At 45.0% G+C, this 17,482-nt stretch overlaps 1 protein-coding gene and 1 long non-coding RNA gene across 8 annotated transcripts in view; one reads left to right on the top strand and one right to left on the bottom strand.

Moving 5' to 3' along the window:
• Window positions 1–8,539: 8,539 nt before the first annotated feature.
• Window positions 8,540–14,685, bottom strand: LOC117199589 (uncharacterized). Of its 2 annotated transcripts, XR_007477060.1 has the most exons (4): window positions 14,127–14,685; window positions 12,376–12,440; window positions 9,994–11,387; window positions 8,540–9,195 (listed from the first exon to the last, which is right to left on the bottom strand). It is a non-coding gene; the product is annotated as an uncharacterized LOC117199589 (long non-coding RNA). The 2 variants fall into 2 exon arrangements; XR_007477059.1 differs by having other exon boundaries at window positions 9,994–12,440.
• Window positions 14,686–14,802: 117 nt separating this feature from the next.
• Window positions 14,803–17,482, top strand: part of PIGG (phosphatidylinositol glycan anchor biosynthesis class G) — a 40,961-nt gene continuing 38,281 nt past the window's right edge. For all 6 annotated transcript variants that reach the window (XR_007477056.1, XR_004480864.2, XM_004265203.4 and 3 more), the window contains exons 1-2: window positions 14,803–15,097; window positions 15,993–16,198. Coding sequence is in view for 4 of the 6 variants with exons in the window: in XM_004265203.4 (XP_004265251.1) it covers window positions 14,944–15,097; window positions 15,993–16,198 (360 nt within the window). In the remaining 2 variants the exon portion in view is untranslated. The remainder of the gene's footprint in view (window positions 15,098–15,992; window positions 16,199–17,482) is intronic.

Genomic DNA, 17,482 nt, shown 5'->3' with positions numbered 1-17,482 from the left:
ACTGATAATGAACCATCAGAAAAAGAATTAAAAAAAAATCCCGGGCTTCCCTGGTGGCGCAGTGGTTGAGAGTCCGCCTGCCGATGCAGGGGACACGGGTTCGTGCCCCAGTCCGGGAAGATCCCGCATGCCGTGGAGTGGCTGGGCCCGTGAGCCATGGCCGCTGAGCCTGCGCGTCCGGAGCCTGTGCTCCGCAACGGGAGAGGCCACAGCAGTGAGAGGCCTGCGTACCGCAAAAACAAAATAAAATAAAAAAGAAAGAAAGAAAAAAAAAAACTACCCCAATATAACTTATAAATATGAATGTAAAAATCTATCACAAAATAATAGCAACATGAAACCAACAGAACTTTAAATGGATAATGCCATAAGCAAGTATCTCTACACCAGAAGTTTCAGGTTGCTCAACATATTAAAAGTAAGCAATGTATTAAAGCACAATAATATCATATCAATTAATGCAGAAAAACTACAGTGAAAATCCAGTGTTATTTCATGACAAACACTCAAGAAAGCAGGACTAAAAGGAAATTTGTTCAATATGGAAAAGAGTAGTACAAAAAGCCACAGCAAACATCATGCTCAATGCTGAAGACTGAAAGACTTACTCCTGAAATCAGGAGCAAGGCCAGGAAGCTGGCCTCCATCACCGTTACTCAGTGGTGACTGGAAGTTCTACCCAGACTCTTGAGGAAAAACTGAAAGGCATCCGTGGGTGAATGGAAAAATTAAAACTATCTCTTCACAGAACATAGGTCACATCATCTTAAAAATAAAACTACCTATAATCAGCAAAGAAATTATTTGAGCTAATCAACTAATTAAGCAAAGTTATAGAACAAAATATCAATTCATGAAAATCTGTCTTATATGTATACGCTAGCAAAAAATAATCTGAAAAAGAATTTATGAAAACAATTCCGTTTTAAATAATGTCAACATCAATATTTAGGAGTATATTTAATCAAGGTACAAGACTTGTTTTATGGATGTAAAGTTGTATGTTTGAAATTACTGGAAAGTAAATTACTTTTCAAAACATCATGTATGTCAATAGCACGCCAGAAAAGCAGAGAAAACATCAAACTTCCATATAGAAGCCAAGCTTTACCCAGATCCAGTTCACCCAAAGTCCACATGTCATTTAGAGGCACTGGGGGAAGGTTATATTAGGAGCCACTGTCCTCCGTGTTGTGGACGACCTGGATACGGTAGAAACAGTGGGATTTTTGAATTCCAATTTTCCACTTCATTCCACAAAAAAGCTATTAGAACTAATAAATGAATTCAGTAAACTTGCAAAATCAATACACAGAAATCAGTTGCATTTCTAAACACTAATAATGAACCATCAGAAAGAGAAAGAAGGCAACCCTATTTACAACTGCATCAAAAAGAACAAAATACCTGGGAATAAAGTTAACCAAGGATGTGAAAGACCTGCACACTGAAAAGTTTAAGACATTGATGGAGAAATTGAAAAACACACGAATAAATGGAAAGACATCCTGTTCTCAGGGGACGGAACAATTAATATTGTTAAAATACCCATTCTACCCAAAGCAATGGACACAGTGAATGCAACCCCTCCCAAAATTCCACGGTATTTTCCCCCAAAATAGAGCAAATCCTCCTAGTATCTGTGTGGAGCCACAAAGGACCACAAATAGCCAAAGCGACCCTGAGAAAGGAGAACAGGCTGGAGGCATCTCCCTCCCTGACTTCACACCTCATCACGAAGCTACAGTCCCCAAAACAGCGCGGAACTGGCTCAAAACAGGCGCAGGGACCAGAGGAACAGGACAGAGAGCCCAGAATTCAGCCCACACGGACGGGGTCAGTTAATTCATGACACAGGGACCAAGGACACACCACGGAGCACGACACTCCCCACAGTAAATGGTGCTGGGAAAACTGGACACCCCATAACTCATGCTGGCTACCCTGCACACAAACCTGACCAAAACCCAGCTTTGCACACCGAGCCCTTCCTCGGTCACATGAAGAGGGACCCCCTCAGCCGTCAGTCGCACACAGGAATCTTCTCCCCACTTTTCCTCACTGTCTCCTCACCTTTCCCTCAGGCATCACCTGGGTCCTCAGGAAACCTGTTCCCTAGTCAGCGTGGACGCAGCCCCACTTTGTCCTGAAGCCGAAACCCCAGCGAGTCCTAAGGCAACGGAGGCCGAGCTCCTCTCAGCAGAGACGCTGAGCCGGGCGTCCCACCCGAAGCCCCCGCCCCCGCGCCTGAGGAGGCACAACGCCTCTCAGCTGCGCTCAGAATCGAGTCCGCAGGGAACGGGCATACGCTGTGGGTCAGAGAGGGGAGCTTGGCGCCACCATGTGGTCAGTGCAGGAAGTGCAGGCAGCGCCTCCCTCACAGGTCACTGGAGACAGCGCCCCCTACTGACAGAACTGCTGAATCCATTAAACTGGAAATTCAAACTGAAGTGGAGTCTCTATCCCAAAAGTTTTCTAAAATTAGTTGAGGAACAATTAACTGGAAACCATTTGGAATGAAACGAATGTAGATGCAAACTTTACAACTTATACCAAATTCACTCAAAGTTATTCAGAGGCAAATTTTATTTTATTTTATAATTTATTTTTGGCTGCGTTGGGTCTTCGTTGCTGCACGTGGGCTTTCTCTAGTTGCATCGAGCGGGGCTACTCTTCGTTGTGGTGCACGGGTTTCTCATTGCAGTGGCTTCTCTTGCTGGGGAGCACAGGCTCTAGGCGCGCAGGCTTCAGTAGTTGCGCATCGCAGGCTTAGTTGCTCTGCGGGATGTAGGATCTTCCCGGACCAGGGTTCGAGCCCATGTCCCCTGCATTGGCAGGCAGACTCTTAACCACTGCACCACCAGGGGAGTCCCCACAGACAAATTTTAAATACAAAACTATTCAAAACTATAGAAGAAAATTGACATGAGCTTGGGTTTGCCCATGTAAATCATGAGCTTTGGAGTTTTAACACACAACACAAAAAGGCAATCTAAAAATGAAAACAAGCAATAACATGGACTTAATTAAAGATTTGTACTCTGTGAATGACCTTACTCAGAAAATCAAAAGGCAAGTCACAAACCAGGAGAAAAATATTTGCAAACACATATCTAATAAAGGTTTTGTCTCAAAATACAAATAACTCTAACACAAACAACCCAATTAAAATAGGGAAAGATCTGAATGGACACCTGGCCAAAGAAGATACACAGACAGTACACAAAACTATGCCCAGGACTACGGGGCAGAAAAACAATGGTCCAGCTCAACTCCCTGAGCCATTTGTGACTGTGGACTAGTCCTGTCCTTCATGGAGGTGTCAGAGACATGGAGAGAGAGGAAGGGGAAGAGGGCCAGTTATGCTTAAACCTAACTCTAACCCTGACCATTCCAGCCACTTTCATTTAACATGGTCTAAGAAGTCCTAGTCATAGTAATGAGATTTTAAAAAATAAAAATAAAAGGAATCTCATGGCAGAAGAAAAAGTAAAACTGTCACTGTTTGCAGATGACAGGGTGCTCTATACAGAGGACCTTGAAGATGACACCCAAAGCCAAATAGAACTCATCAGAAAGCACAGTTAAGTTGCAGCACACAAAATCAATCTACAGAGATCGGTTGCATCTCTATACACTCACAACCAAATGCCAGAATGAGAAATTAAGAAAACAACCCCATGGACAATGACATTAACAAAGATAAAATACCTGGGAATACATCTAACCGAGGAGGTGAAAGACCTATACTCAGAAAACTGGAAGACATTGATGAAAGAAACTGAAGACAACACAAACAAATGGAAAGACATACCATGCTCATGGATTAGAAGAATTCGTATTGTTAAAATGATTCCACACCCCAAGGCTATCTAGAGATTTGATGCCATTTCTAGAAAAATACCAATGGAATTTTTAGGAGAACTAGAACAAAGACATGAAGCCATAAAACTCCTAGAAGAAAACATAGGCAGTACACTCTTTGACATCAGTCTTAGCAATACTTTTTGGACCTGTCTCCTCAAGCAAGGGAAACAAAGGCAAAATAAAGCAATGGGACTCCATCCAACTGAAAAGTTTTTCAATGGCAAAGGAAACCATCCACAAAACAAAAAGGGCAGCCTACTGAATGTGAGAAATATTTACAAACAATATATCTGGTAAGTGGTTCATACACAAAATAGACCAAGAACTCACTTACACAAGTTAGCCTCCCAAAAAACAAAAACCCAAATAAAACATGGGCAGAAGACCAAACATGTTTCCAAAGAATATATACAGTTGACCAAAAGACACACGAAAAGATGGTCAGCATCACTCATCATCAGGGAAATGCACATCCAAACCACAGTGAGATTATCAGCTCACACCTCAAAGAATGGCTACCATCTAAAAGACAACAAATAACAAGTCTTGCTCAGGATGTGGACAAAAGGGAACCCTCATGCACTTTTGTTGGGAATGTTCATTGGTACAACCACTATGGAAAACAGTATGGAGGTTCCTCAAGTAATTAAAAATAGACCTACCATATGATGCAGGAATTACACTTGGGGGTATCTTTCTGAAGGAAACCAAAACACAAATTCAGAAAGATACATGCACCCTTATGTTCATGGCAGCTTTATTGGCAATAGTCAAGATGTGGAAGCCACCAAAGTGTCCATCAATAGACAATTGGATAAAGAAGTTTTCATATATATGTATGAAAACTGGACACACACACACACAGTGGAATATTACTCAGCCATAAAAAAGAATGAAATCATATGACAACATGAATGGACCTAGAGGGCATTATGCTAAGTGAGATGTAGCAGACAGAGAAAGACAATTACCTTACGATATCACTTATATGTAGAATCTACAAAACAAAACAAATGAACAAACACCACAAAACAGAAATGGACTCATAGATGCCAAGAACACGCTGGTGGCTGCCAGATGGGAGGGAGTGGAGGGATGAGTGCAATAGTTGAGAAAGATTGAGAAGTTCCAAATCCCAGTTATAAAACAAAAGTCCTGGGGTGTGGTTTACAGCATAGGGAATAGAGTCCATAATACTGTAATAACATTGTATGGTGACAAATTGTAACTAGACTTATCTTGGTGATCATTTTGTAGAGTATAAAAATATCAAGTCACTATGTTGTGTTCCAGAAAACTAATATATAATATTGCCTGTCAAGTATACACCAATTTTAAAAAAGAAGAAAAAATACTATCTTAAAAAGAGGAGGGGGAACTTCCCTGGTGGCGCAGTGGATAAGACTCTGTGCTCCCAATGCAGGGGGCCGGGGCTTGATCCCTGGTCAGGGAACTAGAACCCACATGCATGCCACAACTAAGAGTTCGCATGCCACAACTAAGAAGGCCACATGCTGCAACTAAGACCCAATGCAACCAAATATATAAGTAAATATATTTTTTAAAAAGTGTTGGGGAATTCCCTGGTGGTCCAGTGGTTAGGACTCTGTGCTTTCACTGCTGAGGGCGCAGGTTCAATCCCTGGTCAGGGAACTAAGATCCGGCAAGCTGCACGCTGCAGGCAAAAAAAAATTTTTTTAATTAAGAATGTGTAAAAAAGAGTGTAGTGAGATAAAGAGCGGGCGTCAGATGAAACTTTGAAAGGATGCTGATTGAAAGGCCAAGTGCCTCCTGAAGTTTGACTCTCAAGTGGCCCAGGCAAACTGAGGACTTGAAGAGGAGGAGTCATGTGATGCTACTGGAATGTTCATTTGTTTCTTTGTTTAAATGGGGTTTATTTTTTTAAAGAAGTTTTGAATTCACAGCAAAATTGGGCAGAGTACAGAGAGGTGCCACGTGCCCCCTGCTCTGCTGTTACTGCTCTCTCCATCCACCCCCTCCCCCCCACCCACACAGGTGCTCAGAGTTTCCCTCTCCCCAACTAGCCTATCAACATTCTGGGTGTTGGTCACTATCGCTGAATCTACATGGACACATCATGGTCATCAGAGTCCAGAGTTTACACTAGGGTTCACTGCTGGTGTTGTACATTCTATGGGTTTTGACAAATGTATCTCGCCATGAATGTATCACAATGAATAGTTTCACTGCCTTGAAAGTCCTCTGTGCTTGAGCTGTTTATCATACCCCACCCCTTAACCCCGCCACAAACCCCTAGCAACCCACCCTTTCCGTGGTTCGCCTTTTCCCAAATGTCATAGGTAGTTGGTACCCTAAGCTGTGGCACCTTTCCAGATTGGCTTCTTTCAGTGAGTGACATGCAGTTAAGGTGCCCCACCTGTCACCCCGTGGCTCCCTCTCTCTCTCATTTTTCTTTTCAGTGCGAAGAACATTTTGCTGCATGGATGGAGCCCCGTCTATCTGTCCATTCACCTCCCGAAGGACATCTTGGTTGCTTCCAAGTTCTGGCAGTTATGAATAAAGCTGCCGTAAACGTCCGGGCGCAGGTTTCTGTGTAGATGGAAGCATTCGACTCATTTAGGTCCATCAGTACTAAGGAGTTTGAGGGCTGGATCGTAGAGGAAGAATGCGTTTCATTTTGGAAGACACAGCCCATGTTCACAGAGTTTCTGAAGATGGTCGCTGAGAGCATGTCAGCATGCTGAGGAGTCAAGCCAAGGAAGGAGGTAGAATTCAAAGATGCCGGCAGGGAAGATGTGGCCGAGACCGAACCTGACCTCCACCCTCTTAGAGCTGACGGCTGGTCCTGAGAATTAAATGGGCGTGAAACAGACTCACAGGACAGAACCATACACATTTATTTCCCACAATTTTTCCTGACCAGGGCGCCCTCTAAGGAAATGAAGAAAGACCCAGAGAAGTGGCGAAACCTAAATTCTTTTCTGTTGGGTTGAACACAGAGAGGCGATTGTGGAAAAGGACCTACACTATGTGGGGAGGCTAAGGAGGTTGAGAATTAGGTTGAACAAGGTCTGTTTGCACAGAATTCTCTCACTCTCCACTGTCTGCCCTTGACGATCGCAATGTCACTCTCCTTCCAGCAGAGGGAAGGCGTCTTCCTCTGGGGGGTGGGGGTGCAGTGGCGGGGGGACATGTTATCTGCTGCTTCCAGGAAGGAAGAGGAGAAGGTTCAGAACGCCCTTCTGCACCTGCTGTATTGTGTGTGGGGCGGCGGGGAGTTGTTTTTGCTTTGTTTTTTGAAGTGTCAGTAGCTCAAGACAATATTCTGGTTTCCTTTACATCTAAGTCCTTTACCTGGCGTCTGGCTTCTGACAGGAGGAGGGACACGTTTCTGACATGACGGGCGGGGCAGGCAAGGAGGGATAAGATGGGTGCGGGCCCGTGCCTGTTCTCATGTGTTGGGAAGATGATTCTGCTTTTGCCAGATGGGATCTAATTTGTCCATGAACAATCTAGCAAGATATCAGCTGAAAAGAGGAAGAGCAAAGGTCAGAAGAACGTGGAGAAGATGGATGATAGATGCTGGGGTTTCCTGAGCAGTGATTTCATCAGAGGCACATGCACATCCCTGGTCTCTGGACCACCATGTTTAAGGCCGATTTGGTGTGTAGGTCATTTTCAATGTACGGTGGTACCATCAGGCCACTTTGGGGTACTGTCTCCGGCTAACCTGAGTGGTGCCGTCGTGCCCACATAAGATGGGGCTCACCCGGGGTTGGCATAGTGCCAGAGAAAGGGAGACAGCGGTATGTCATTGAGCTTAAGGTATTTCTAAGAGAGTGACTCTCTGAAGTGACTGAGGTAGGAAAGCAGATGGATATCTGTCTCCTTGTTTGTTGGGTATGGGGATGGGGAATTTGTTTATTTTCTGGATGAGGTGAAAGAACTCTTAAAGTGAAGGTGTTTCTACAAGGGGTCTGTCAGGATGAGAGGGTGCAGGTCAGTCCATATGCCAAGAAATCCAGAGAATCTATAATGGCTCAGACTCAGGCCTTTTCTCAGAAACAGGCAGAGACAGGAGTTGGCTTTGGTCACCACAAAGCTAACTGGCACCTCAGTAGTCTCGACAGAAGGTTCCCAAAATGAATTGATTTGCAGGGGCCAGCACGCCTGCAGCCGTCTGCCCTCAGGTCTCAGCCCCCAGGTGGGGTACCTTTCACAGGAGAGATTTATTTCTTCCTAAAAAGAAAAAAGAGGTAAAAAGTGTCTCTCTTGCATGGCTCTTTTCTTAAGTAACATTAATTCAAAATAATCGATGTCACTAAGGCATACTTTGAGGGAAATGCCCTCAAATGCCCCCACTCCCCTGATTCCAGGGGAGACTTCAGGTGGGAAGCACGAGGACCAACCATCTGCATCCAGGATCCCATCTGTAAGACCACACAGATGTGAAATCAACAGAAATGTAAACAAATCTGCTTGTGTGTGAGAGACAGAGACAGACAGAGACAGACAGACCCTGAGAGAGATGCACCACACCGTTCAAGATGGCCACCTCTGGGGGCGGGGTTGGCAAACCTCTTTTCTTTAAGTCATATTTCAATTTTTTATAACATGTGTGTATTACTTTAATAATTATAAAAAGATTACAATCATATGTCAAGTGTGATCCATTCATCACTCATCTATGGAGTAATTAAAGTACAATATTTTATTTTTAAAATAAAAATGATTTATTAAAAGATTTATTACAAGGACAATAAACATTTATAACAGTAAAGTAATGAATTCTAAAGGAATTAAGAATCAAGTAAAGAACAAAAGTTTTTGGTGACTCAGTACCAGGCCAGCTAGGTGGCAGTACATAGCAGGGTTGGGGCAAGTTTCTCCAGGAGGTTGTATGTGTTCTGAATCAGCCTCCAATAGAGGTGAGGGAAAAGGTGTACAAGAATTGTACACTGAACACATGCAGATTAGAAAAGACAGTCTAGTTATTTTTTTTAATTAATTAATTTATTTATTTATGGTTGCGTTGGGTCTTCGTTGCTGCACGCAGGCTTTCTCTAGTTGCGGAAAGCGGGGGCTACTCTTCGTTGCCTACTCTTCGTTGCCGTGCGTGGGCTTCTCATTGCGGTGGCTTCTCTTGTTGAGGAGCACGGGCTCTAGGTGCACGGGCTTCAGTAGTTGCCGCACGCGGGCTCAGTAGTTGTGGCTCATGGGCTTAGTTGCCCCGCGGCATGTGGGATCTTCGTGGACCAGGGATCGAACCCACGTCCCGTGCATTGGCAGGTGGACTCTTAACCACTGCACCACCAGGGAAGTCCCATCTTGGGTGTTCTGGATGACCTGGATGTGGTAGAAACAGTGGGATTTCTAATTCCAGTTTTCCACATCAACCCACCAAAAATCTATTAGAGAAATTAAGAAAACAACCCCATTTACCGTAACATCAGAAGAACAAAATACCTAGGATTAAACTTACCCAAAGATGTGAAAGACCTGCACACTGAAAATGTTATGACATTGATGAAGAAATTGAAGACGTAAATAAATGGAAAGATACCCTGTGCTTGTGGATAGAAAGAATTAGTAGTGCTAAAATGTTCATTCTACCCAAATATACACATTCAATGCAATTCCTACAAAAATGCCAAGGGCATTTTTCCCAGAAACTGAACAAACAGTCCTGACATTTGTATGGAAACACAAAGGACCCCGAACAGCCAAGGGGATCCTGAGAAAGGAGAACAGCAGCTGGAGGAAACTCACTCCCTGACTTCAAACCATATTACGAAGCTACAGTAACCAAACAGTGTAGAAATGACACAGAAAGAGACAAAGGGGCCATAAGAATAGAATAGAGAGCCCAAGAATAAGCCCACACACATGTGGTCAGTTAATTTATGCCAAAGCTGCCAAGGACATACCCCAGGGAAAGGACAGTCCCCTCAATAAACTGCCTGGAAAATGGAACATCACAAGCCAAAGGAGGACACGGGACACTGCAGCACACACAAAACTCACTAAAACCCACAGTTTTCCACATCAAGCCCCTCCTCTGCTGGGTCCTCTGGAAACAGACACCCACCCCAGGCAGTCAGCCAGGCAGTCAGCACAGCAAGCTTCTCCCCACCTTTTCCTCACCTTTTTCTCCCAGGGAGGCACCTCCCAGCCAGTCCTGAGGAAACCGAGCTCGTCTCAACGTGGATGCAGCCCTGCACTGTCCCGAAGCCAAATCCTTGGAGGTTCCTGAGGAGGCCAGGCTCCTGTCAGCTGCGCACAGGGCCAGCCCTGTGTGCAGAAAAGGCAGGTGCGCACTGGTAAGAGGAGTGGGCTTGTCACCCTGTGCTGGCAAAGTGGGAAATGCAGGCTGCACCCACTCCCAGTTCAGAGGAGACCGAGTTCCCTGCTGGCCGTCCTGCTGAATCCACTAATGTTTGGAAATTCAAACATATGGCAGCAAATATGCCATGACTTCTTGAAAAATAGGTATAGAACAATCAGAAACCATATGCAATGAAATGAATGTAGACACAGACTTTGCAACTTACACCAAAAGTCATTCCAAAGTGTCCACAGACAAATTTAAAATATAAAACTATAAAAACTATAAAAGAAAACATAGAAGAAAATCTACATGACCATGGGTTTGGGCACATAGATCATGAGGTTTGACTTTTAACACACAACACAAAAAGCCAATGCACAAAAGGAAAAAAGTTAGTAACATGTTCTTTGTAAATTAATTTTTTTTATTGAAGTATAGTTGATTTACAATGTTGTGTTAGGGCTTCCCTGGTGGCGCAGTGGTTGAGAGTCCGCCTGCCGATGCAGGGGACGCAGGTTCGTGCCCCGGTCTGCGAAGATCCCACATGCCGCGGAGCGGCTGGGCCCGTGAGCCATGGCCGCTGAGCCTGCGCGTCCGGAGCCTGTGCTCCGCAACGGGAGAGGCCACAACAGTGAGGGGCCCGCGCACCGCAAAAAAACAAACAAACAAACAAAAAAAACCATACAATGTTGTGTTAATTTCTGCTATACAGCAAAGTGACTCAGTTATTATACACATATATACATTCTTTTCCATTATGGTTTATCCCAGTAACGTGTTCTTTATAAAATTAAAAATTTCTACTCGGTGAAATGCCTTTTCCAGAAAACTGAAAAACAAGCAATAAACTGGGAGAAAAATATTTGCAAAACACATATCTGATAAAGAATTTGTACTCAAATTATACAAAGAACTGTAAAACAAACAACTGCATTAAAAATGGGTGAAGATCTGAATAGATGTCTGGCCAAAGAAGATAAACAGATAATAAGTGGACAAAAACATGATCAACATCATATACCATTAGGGAATCACAAAGTAAAGCAAGACAGCGATACGGACCTATGAGAACTACTAACCTCCTCCCACAAGGACGACCCTGATCACTGGAGGGTGGGGAACAACAGCTCTCCTTCATCGCCGATGGAACGCGTAGACGGCCTTGAGATACAGTTTGGCAGGATTTTCCAAAGCCAAACAAGTCTCACACCTTGAGATAATTACACAACTTCTCACACCTTCAATAATTACACAACTGCTTTGTAAAACTCTATCCAAACAAAAACAAGGATGCTATTGTGCACGGAAACTCTACTCATAATGTCTAAACCTAAATGGAATCAGGATGTCTTCAGTAGATGGATGCATAAGGAAACTGGGGTACATCCATGTGAAGGGGAGCAAAATGTGAAACGCCAAAATACGGAATTTCTAGAGACCCCAAAGAGCTAAAACAATTTTTCACAAGAAATTCAAAGTTGGAGGGTCACACTGCCCAATTTCAAATGTTAGTACACAGCAGCGGTAAATAAAATACTCCCCTCTCCTGAAGTGTGGGTGCCACACAGTGGCTTCATCCTAAAGAAGACACACAGTACAGACTTAGGGAAAAAGGAACTTCACAGTGGGGAAAATCTGACAAACACTACCTGAGCCAGAAGGGCAAAGCTAACATGAACAGTGATAAGTTGCCCTGATGTATGTTCCCACGATATAAAGTCACAAGAAAGCACTTTACCCCTGTGATCTGCTTCCTCAAAACCCGTGACCCCATTTTAATCACAAGAAAAACACCAAGTAAATCCCAATGCGGGACAATCTACGAAATACCTGACTAGTCCACCTCAACACTGCTGAGGTCATAGAGTGAAGGACAGTGTGAGAAAATGTCAAAGCCGAAAACATACTAAAGTGACATTATGACTCAATGCCATGGGATACCCTGGATGGGATCCTAGGACACAAAATGGAAGAACGAAGGGAACCCAAATAAAATATGGATTTTAGTTAACAATAAGGTACCCATATTTGTTCGTAATTGTGACAATTCTGTTGAAAACTAGAGAAAGAGGAAAAATTAAAACTCAAATAAGAGAAACCTATTGCATCAAACTGGAAATCCACAGGAAATTGGTGATTTCCTAGCAAAAGCACACAATAACAAAATGCATGTTAAAATAAGGAAAATACAAACAGACCAACTCGCCTCCCGGGGACTTCCTTCTCCTGCTGGCTGTCCTCTCATTATTCTGGATTCTCACTCCTGGACCGGAAAGGAAAAGGAACAGAGATGTTCAGCAGCCCCTGTAAGGTCTGACCCCCACCCAGTGTCTGCATCTCCCCCAGCCATGCCCAGCTGAATAACGACACACTGCCAGAGGGATTCCCAGGGATCACTGATTCTGTGTCACCTAGGAGTTTTGTTTGTTTGTTTGTTTCTGGAGTATAGTTGCTTTACAACGTTGTGTTAGTTTCTGCTGTACAGAAAAGTGAATCAGCCTTACGTACACATACATCCCCTCCCTCCTGGACGTCCTTCCCATCCAGGTCACCACAGAACACCAAGTAGAGTTCTCTGTGCTACACAGTCGGTTCTCACTAGTTATCTATTTTATACATAAACCTAGAATATCATAGTTTTAATTCACAGAAACGTCAAAGGCTATTTAGGGAGGCCTATGTGTCTAGGAGTCAAGGGTGGCCTCTGGCTAGCGGCTAGCAGGAAGCCAGGGCCTCAGTCCTACTGCTGCAAGGAAATGAATTCTGTCAACAACCTGAGTGAGAGTGGAACTGGATCCTTCCCCAGTCGAGACTCCAGATGCAAACACAGCCCTAGCCAATACCTCGAATGCAACCTTGCAGAGGACCCACCAAGCTATGCCCAGGCTCCTCACCCACAGACACTGAGATCATAAATCATAAAACTTAGTTTTAAGTTACTAAGTTTGTGGTATTTGTTATGAAGAGATATAAATCTAATACAGACTGTATTTATTTGCTAGGGCTGCCATAATAAAGTACCACAGATTGCGTGGTTTAAGCAACAGAAATTTACTTTCTGACAGTTCCAAAGGCCAGAAGTCCAAGATCAAGGTGTTGGTAGTGTTTGTTTCTCCTCAGGCCTTTCTCCTTGGCTCCTAGATGGCCACCTTCTCACCATGTGTGCACATGGTCTTCCCTCCGTGCCTGTGTGTCCCAATCTCTTTTCTAAGGACACCAGTCACATAGGATTAGAGCCCACCCAAATGACCTCATTTTGACTTAATTATATCTTTAAAAGCACTGTCTCCAAATAAAATCACGTTATGACCTACTGAGGGTTAGGCCTTCAATATATGAATTTTGGGGAGCGCCCACTTGAGCCCATAACAAGAACCACTGGAAGGGACAAGATGTTTTTTGTTTTTCTGAGATGTTAGCAAAGTGTGGAGATTCAAAGCTCAGGCTCAGAGTCAGACTGATAGCTCTGAATCTTGGCTCTGTGGCTGTTTAGCTGTGTTACTTTGGATATGCTACTTTACATTCTGACATCATTTCTTTGTCTGCAATAAAAAATAATAAAACTACCTACTTCAAAGTGTTGTTGTGTTAACCAAATAAAATAATCCATTTAAAGGGCTTGATCTAGTGCCCGGCAGGTGATAAACTAGATAAACCTCAGCTGTCATTAAATGGTTATTATCAACACGCATGGTTACTGTGTACTGGTGAGAAGGTGGTAGAAGCTTAGACTGTCATCGTCAGAGCTTGGGAAAACTGACTCGTTATAGACTCATCACATTTAAGGCTCGGAGACACACCTTGGAGTCTGCCTTGGGCCTAGTCTCCTTAAAGGAGAGCCTTAGAAGGGAGGTCGGGTGCATAAGCCTTAACAAGGGAAGGCTCTGGGGAGGAGGATGTGAAGAAAACAGGAGAAAGCAGCAGGGATGTGGTCTTAGCTTAAGACTACCTTCAACTTCATTCCAGAGGAGCTCGGAGCACGAATAGCACGAGTCAACTCTCTTGGAGGCAAAGGAGCTGGGCCTTTATACTGCAACCCCAGTCAGCCATGAGCTCCAGGCGTTTGGGGAGTGGTAACTTCCAGGGCGCAGCAGTTCCCCAAGGACAATTAACTATTCAGAGAAGGGGGCGGCTGTGAGCTGTTGGCCCCCAGCACACCCAGAAGCCGGAGATGGAGGCACCAGGCAGTAAAGGGGTCTGGATGCGGCCCCAAGAAAGTCCCGAGGTCCAATCCCGCACAGGGACACCCAGACCCAGGAAGTCTGCTTGCCTTCTGGAGGTCACTTAGCGAGGTAACGGCAGCCCAACTCGAAGCCGTGGTCGGAGACGGCGTCCTCTGCACAGACCTGCCCAAGACACACGAGGGCTCTCAGGGCGACGGCACCTGACTCAGCAGGCTGCCGAAGAGCAAACGCGGCAAAATGCGTGACAGCTCCTGGCAGGAGGCACGGCACACAGCATAGACTCCATAAACCCGAGACAGCCGGAGGGGCTCACACCCTAACACGGGGCTGGCGGTGCCTTGCCGGCTGACGCCCCTGAAGTACACAAGACGCCCGTGAGCTCAGGGCCGCCCTGCCCCGGAAGCGCCCGGACGCTGGCGCGTATTTCCGGCGCGACGGCAGACGCGGGGACGCTGGGCACCTGTCCTGACCTCCCGCTCGCGCTTGCTCGGAGGCGGCTCCCTGGAGGCGGAAGCCGGTGCTTTTGGGCGAGACGTGACTTGGAGTCCGGGAACCCGGATCCCGGCCGGGCGGGTGGGCACGATGCGGCTGGGCTCCGGGACCTTCGCCGCCTGCTGCGTAGTGATCGAGGTGCTCGGGGTCGCGCTCTTCCTCCGAGGATTCTTCCCGGCTCCCGTTTGTTCCTTTTCCGGGACGGAGCACCAAACAGAGTCCCCGGCGCCCGAACCCTCGGCTGGTATGGACCGCTCCCCGGGCGTCTCTGCTCCCCGGGCCCCACTCTTCCCGGAGGACCCTCCTTATGAGCCTCACCTCTTGGACATCTTCCCGCGGCTCCCGGGTGGTCTCTTCCATTCTGGTCCCCACCCCCTAGGGTCCCCTTCTTACCGTTCCAGCCTCCTTTTATGTATCCTACAAGTTTGTGGCAAGCACCACTACCAGCCCTACTAAGATCCTCCTCCCTGGTCACCGCAAAGGAAGATCTCCATACCCGTAAAGAGTAAGCGTCTCCCCAGCTCTACTCATCCAGTGACACCCCAACCCCCTTACCTGAGCAGATGTTTGGGTCACTGCCTGTTCCAGGCACCCTTTTTGCTCAGGAAGACACAACAGATAAGATTGCTGCCGACCTCTCGTGTTTTCTTCTATGGCATTCCTCTAAGACCCCGTTTTTTCCAGTAGTTAAGACCTCCCTGCCTAGGCCCCTCCCTCCCAACAGTATATCTTAGGTAAAGGAACTCACGTTTTGGATCAAATCCACACAATACCAGCTTCTAACCATGGAAAGACAGTTTGTAAATGCTCGCCCATCCCCTACCTGCAACACTGTGTTTTAGGGCAATCTCCCTAATGTCCCATTCCAGGATACTCACGAAGGGACTCCTCTGTGCCAGTACTCCCCATCATGCTAAGGGGAATTCACTACATAATATTAGGGCTCCCTGAGCTTACTTGTTGCCCAAGTAAGCTGATCCCAGCGTTGTTTCCCAAGAACAGGCCTTTTTCTTTGGCTCAGGATATGTAGGTGTGACAGAGTATGTGCTGGAGAAGTAAGCAGAAACTAGATTATAAGGTGCTTGAATGCTAAATAAAGGTTAAATTCAATTTTCTTTTTCTTTTTCAAACACTCTTAGGAGCCATTTCCAACTGGACCAAGCTCCCACCACCTCTCTTCAGTAAAGTTGTTATTATGCTGATAGACGCCTTGAGAGATGACTTTGTGTTTGGGTCAAAGGGTGTGAAATTTATGCCCTACACAACTTATCTTGTGGAAAAAGGATCATCTCACAGTTTTGTGGCTGAAGCAAAGCCACCTACAGTTACTATGCCTCGAATCAAGGTAAAGAGTTTGACTGAACGTATTATACATCATGGTTTGGCTCTTTCAGAGGGTTAGAGGGGCTCTCTGTAGTCTGTTACTTGGAGTCCCAGTTTTAACTAAGTGGAAATTAGTTTGGTGCTGTCAACTTGGCTGGGGCAATAGAATGCTGAAAAAGCCTCCCAGATAGGATGGAACTAAGACCCATGATTTATGCCCTCTGTAAAGGTAGCCAACAGCTCATGCTTCATGGGAAGCATAACATTTAGAGCCAGATCATCTAGGCCAATCTAATCCAAGAGATACCATGCTCCTTGCTAACCTGCTATCTTCTTTAATCATCAGGGGGTCAGTTAGAATTCTGGGAGGAGCCTCTAGGGTTATCTAGTTCAGTCACTTGACTTTATGGATGAGGAAGCAAATTCAGATAAGTTAAATAACTTGTACAAAATTTTAGTATACACAGTGACCAAACCAACATGATCTGGCCTCACAGATACCTGTTTTTACTCTATAAACCGCCTTCAGGTGTTCAGGCTAGTGGGAGTGCCTTTGAAGTACATATGCTTTACTGCTTTACTTAAAAACTGTGGGGAAAGAGAAGAGTAAAGCTTTATTGATTTGCTCAAAAACAAGTTTTTTTTTGAAAATAACATCTCTGCCTTCATGGAACTTTCAGTCTCTAATGAGAGACGTAGCCATTAAACAAATGAACATACAAGTAAATGTGCAGTTACAAAGTGTGATTAATGCATAATGAAAAAGAACAGAGCGTGATGTTCTGTGCTGGTTGGGGGCTCAATTTAGATTGGGGTGGTTCAGAAAAGCCTGTCTGAGGAAATTGCATTCACACTTAGACCCGAAGGTTGAGTAAAGAAGTGGGATCAGAAAAGGACAGAGGACCTTAAAAGTTTGTGAATATACTGCAGGCCGGTATGGTGTAGAAGTCTCTGGCTGAACCTTACATCTGTGGATGATCGTGTGACACCTTATTAGTTGGTGAGAAGGTGTCACTTCTTGATTTAAAGCTTGGGGGCAGCATTAGTAGTTACTCAGCAAATGTTTACTGGGTGAGTAAAGCAGTCTGGGATTGAAGGGGTTCATGCCGCATCTTTTACTGACTTTTTTTTCTTGAGTTTCCCATTCTCTCTGCCTCTTTTGGATGTGGTTTGGCCTTCATTCAATATTTATTGAGGATCTATATGTACTGTGTGCTGTTCTAGATAAGAGGGATTCAGTGAAAAAACAAGACAGCAACTGTCCTGTCCTCATGAAGCTTACTTTCTAATTGAGGGGACAGAAAAT

The sequence above is a fragment of the Orcinus orca genome, chromosome 4 (assembly GCF_937001465.1).
Source record: "Orcinus orca chromosome 4, mOrcOrc1.1, whole genome shotgun sequence".
Classification (NCBI taxonomy): Eukaryota; Metazoa; Chordata; class Mammalia; order Artiodactyla; family Delphinidae; genus Orcinus; species Orcinus orca.
The sequence above is the reverse complement of the archived record's forward strand: the minus strand, read 5'-3'. Positions and strand labels throughout refer to the sequence as shown.